General features: G+C 35.1%; 1 protein-coding gene across 1 annotated transcript; it reads right to left on the bottom strand.

Annotated features, from left to right (window-relative positions):
* Window positions 3,430-4,164, bottom strand: LOC109353958. The gene has a single exon (XM_019596310.1). The coding sequence runs from the start codon at window positions 4,162-4,164 to the stop codon at window positions 3,430-3,432; it is 735 nt and encodes a 244-aa protein (XP_019451855.1).

Below are 4,619 nucleotides of genomic sequence, written 5' to 3'. Positions count from 1 at the left end.
TTCTTGATTTAAAAAATGTTTGCAAAGATCATGTTACACAAATTTAACTTTCATTTGCAAAATTTTTTGAAGTTGTGACATTATGTGATTTTTTCAGCAAAAGTTTAGCATATATCTCAATTTTCTCAATAAAAGCTTAAGTCAAGATATGCTTTGCATTTTAAATCATTTGATTTCGGATTTTGATTTTTTTTTTGAGTTTCAAGGATAATCAAATTACTTTTTAAATAACAATACAATCTTACATATACTATTAACTTTATTTAAAAAATTTCATATGCATTAAACCATGTTCACCCTCTTTAAATGATGGCTTGTCCTCAAGCCAATGAAAAAATTGGTTTAAAGGAGATGTTTGATGCATATGAAATTTTCTAAAGAATAACATAATATTTAAACACAAATTTAATTAAAACATAATATTAAAAAGAAATTTAAAAACTAACCAACTACTGTTACTGGGTTTCCTCCCAGCAAGTGCTTGTTTAATGTCAATAGCTAGACTCCTGGTAGAGGTTATTCTGATGCAATTTCGATGATGGAGCCTGATTCATCACCCAAGTATGGTTTTAACCTCTGTCCATTCACTGTCCAAGTCATTTGAGACTTTGGATCTTATAATTCAACTTTTCCATATTCTTTAACTTCTTTTATCACAAATGGCCCGGACCATCTAGTCTTGAATTTTCCCGGAAGCAGCTTCAATCTTGAATTGAACAAAAGTTCCTTTTTACCTTTGTAAAAATTTTTCCTTCGAATTTTAGAGTCATGGTACTTTTTAGCCTTTTCTTTATAAAGTCTTGAATATTCATAAGCTTGGAACCTCATTTATTCTAATTGATGTAGTTGATTCTTTCATTTTGTTCCTGCATCATTCAAATCAAAATTTAAAAACTTAAGTGCCCAATAGGCTTTATACTCCAATTCAACTGGTAAATGACAAGCTTTCCCATAAACTATTTGGTATGGGGTTTGGCCTATTGGTGATTTATATGCAGTTCTATATGCCCAAAGAGTGTCATCTAACTTTTGTGACCAATATTTCCTTGAGGAAGAGACTGTTTTTCTAAAATTCTCTTTAATTCTCTGTTGGATACCTCTGCTTGCCCATTGGTTTGTGGATGATAAGGTGATCCTACCTTATGTCTAACATTATAAAATTCTAAAACTTTGCGCAAATGGGAGTTTATAAAATGGGACCCTCCATCACTTATAAGCACTCTCGGCGTTCCAAAGTGGGTATAAATATTTTCTTCAAAAAATTTATAACCGTTTTTCCATCCGCTTTTGGCGTTGCTAATGCTTCTACCCATATAGAAACATAGTCAACAACCACCAAGATGTATTCGTTTGAAAATGATGATGGGTAAGGGCCCATGAAATCAATACCCCAACAATGAAAAACTTCTATTTCCAAATTTTTTGTAAGGGCATTTCATTTCCCAATTCTGCCATATCTCTAGCATGCATCACATTTTTGAACAAAGCTTTTGGCATCTTCAAAAATTGAGGGCCAGAAAAAACCAGAGTGGAGGACTTTTGCAACAATTCTTTCTCCATTGTAGAATTTTATGTGCCTCAGTTGAATCAATGCATCTTTGAATGATGTTGTCAGTTCCTTCTTTGAATAAATATGGCTCATCCCAAACTTAATGGTTGACTTCCTTGAGAAATGTTCGCTTTTGCTGATAGTTGAAATGATCAGGAATAATTCTTGAGGCCTCATAGTTGGCTATATTAGCAAACCATGGTCGTTCTTGAAGGAGAAATAAATTTTCATCCGAAAATGCTTCAGCTATTTCTCTCTCTCTTCTTTTGTGACTTCTTCATTGATTAATCTTGACAAATAATCTGCCACAAGATTATCTTTCCCAATTTTCTCACGGATTTCCAAGTTAAATTCTTGCAAAAGTAGCACCAAATGTATTAACCGTGGCTTGGAGTCAGTTTCTTTAGTAGATATTTGATTGCAGCGTGATCAATAAAAATAATTATTTTTGCCCCAATCAAATAACTTCTAAATTTTTCTAATGCGAATACAATAGCTAACAATTCCTTTTCTGTAGTGGCATAGTTAACTTGTGCATCATTTAAAACTTCGCTAGCATAATTTATTGCATGGAAAACCTTTTCCCTCCTCTGTCCCAAAACTGCACCAACTGCGTAATCATTGGCATCACACATTGATTCAAAAGGTAGATCCCAGTGTGGTGCAATTATGACAAGGGCAGTTACCAAGCAATTTTTTAAAGAATTGAATGCTTCTAAACAAGAATCATCAAAATTAAAAGTGGAATATTTTAGGAGAAGGTTGCAAAGGGGTTAGCTGTTTTGGAGAAATCTTTGATAAAACGTCCATAGAATTCAGCATGTCCCAGAAAGCTTCTGAAGTCTTTAACATTTGTTGATGGTGGAAGCTTCTCTATGACTTCTACTTTTGCTTTATCTACCTTTATTCCTTTTCTTGAAATTTCGTGCCCCAAAACAATGCCTTCGGTGACCATGAAATGGCATTTCTACCAATTTAGTACCAGGTTTGTCTCAACACATCTTTCCAAGACTGTCTCCAGATTCTTTAGGCATATATCAAAAGAATCTCCAAATATTGAAAAAATCCTCCATGAAGACCTCGATGCATTTGTCCACCAAATTGGCGAAAATAGCTAGCATGCATCTTTGAGAAGTAGTTGGAGCATTGCATAATCTGAATGGCATCTTTTTGTAGGCGTAGACACCAAAGGACAAGTGAATGCTGTCTTTTCTTGATCTTGTGGATCTACAAAAATTTGGTTGTATCCTCAATAACCATTTAGGTAACAGTAGAAGGCCCGCCTTGATAATATTTCTAACATATGGTCTATGAAGGACATGGGAAAGTGGTCTTTTCTAATAGCCGCATTGAGTTTACGGTAATCTATGCATACTCTCCAACCAGTAACAACTCGAGTTGGAACGAGCTTATTGCTGTCATTTCGGATTACTGTAATTCCTCCTTTCTTCGGTACTACTTGCACATGACTTACCAATTTGCTGTCAGAAATGGGGTAAATCATTCCAGCTTCTAGTAGTTTTACCACTTCCTTACGAACAACTTCTTTCATTGTCGGATTGAGCCTCCTTTGTGGTTGAGCTATTGGTTTGAAATCATCATCCATCATAATTTTGTGCATGCAATAAGAATGACTGATTCCTTTTAGATCTTTCAAAGTCCAACCAATTGCTTGTTGGTGCCTTTCCAAGACTTGTATCAACTTGTTTTCCTCCAAGATGGATAGCAAGTTGCTGATGATAACTAGTTTGTGGGGGTCACCTTTTAGAAATACATACTTTAAATGTGATGATAACTCCTTCAATTATGGTTCTGGTTCTTTTTCTCATCTCCACCTTGATCTAGTTCAGGAGAAATTTGATTATCAGAGGGATTTCTGATCAATTGTTCTTTTTTCCGTCCTCAAGATTATGTTCTTGCATGTCCCAAGAGTTATTAGGCTTAGGCTGTTCTAAGTAGATTTGTTCAAGAATATCAATCTGGAAATGTTGCCCCTTATCTCTTGGATGATGCATTGCCTTGAAAATGTCAAAATGAATTTCATCATCTTCTACTCGAACTATCAGTTTGCCATTTTCCATATCTTTCCCCATTTTTGTTGTTCTCATGAATGGACGTTCCAGAATGAGTGGGATTTCTACATATTCAGAGATGTCAATAACATCAAAGTCTATAGGAATTACGAACTTATCCACTTTTACTAACACATCTTCTGCAACTCCTTTCGGATATTTATTGGATCTGTAAGCAAGTTGCAGAGACATTCTGGTTGGTTTTAGTTGCAAACCCCATATTCTCCTCATCATTGAAAGTGGCATTAGGCTAACACTTGCTCCAAGATCAACTAGTGCTTTGCCTATTGAAACTTCCCCAATTATCACCGGAATAGTTACGCTTCCTGGATCTTTTAGCTTGTGAGGGACATTTGTTTGAAGGATCACGCTACAGGTTGCAGTGAGTTGGATAATTTCTTTCTCCTGATGTTTCCTCTTCTTTGATAGAAGTTCTTTCATGAACTTTGAATAAGTATGCATTTGTTCCAAGGCCTCGGAGAATGGAATGTTGATTTGTAATATTTTGAATATTTCGATAAACTGAGCAAACTGCTCTTCCATCTTGACTTTTGATGGAACTGGGGGATAGGGTGTTTTTTGTTGAACTAGCGGGTATTGTTTTTCTTCTTGTTGTTCCCCGCTAGTTTTTGGTGTATCTATTTTTTTATATACATTTTTTTCTTTTTCTTCTTTTCTTTCTTCTTTTTCTTTTTCAATAACCCCTCCCACTGTTTTTCCACTTATTGTTGTGATACTTCTCCAAAGCTTTGAAATAGTTGAATGATGTTCAACTATGTATCTGAGTTGATTCCCCATATTTTTAATAGCATCGTCTGTGATTTGTTGATGCTTGATGGTTGCTTGTATGAATTGCTCAAGTATCTCCTCCAGTTTACTTTGGGATAAGTATGATGTTGAGTGGTTACTGATGAAAGAGTCTGATTGTCGATTTGCACAACCATGACACCAAGAGTGTTGTTCCTCCAATTGTTTTGGTAGTTTTTGTAACTTTTGGT

The sequence above is a fragment of the Lupinus angustifolius genome, chromosome LG08 (assembly GCF_001865875.1).
Source record: "Lupinus angustifolius cultivar Tanjil chromosome LG08, LupAngTanjil_v1.0, whole genome shotgun sequence".
Classification (NCBI taxonomy): Eukaryota; Viridiplantae; Streptophyta; class Magnoliopsida; order Fabales; family Fabaceae; genus Lupinus; species Lupinus angustifolius.
Note: the sequence above shows the minus strand (reverse complement) of the source record. Positions and strands in the feature narration are given on the sequence as shown.

Coding starts and splice junctions, on each gene's coding strand:
- LOC109353958 (XM_019596310.1), bottom strand. CDS start 4,164: ATGGAAGAGCAGTTTGCTCAGTTTATCGAAATATTCAAAATATTACAA.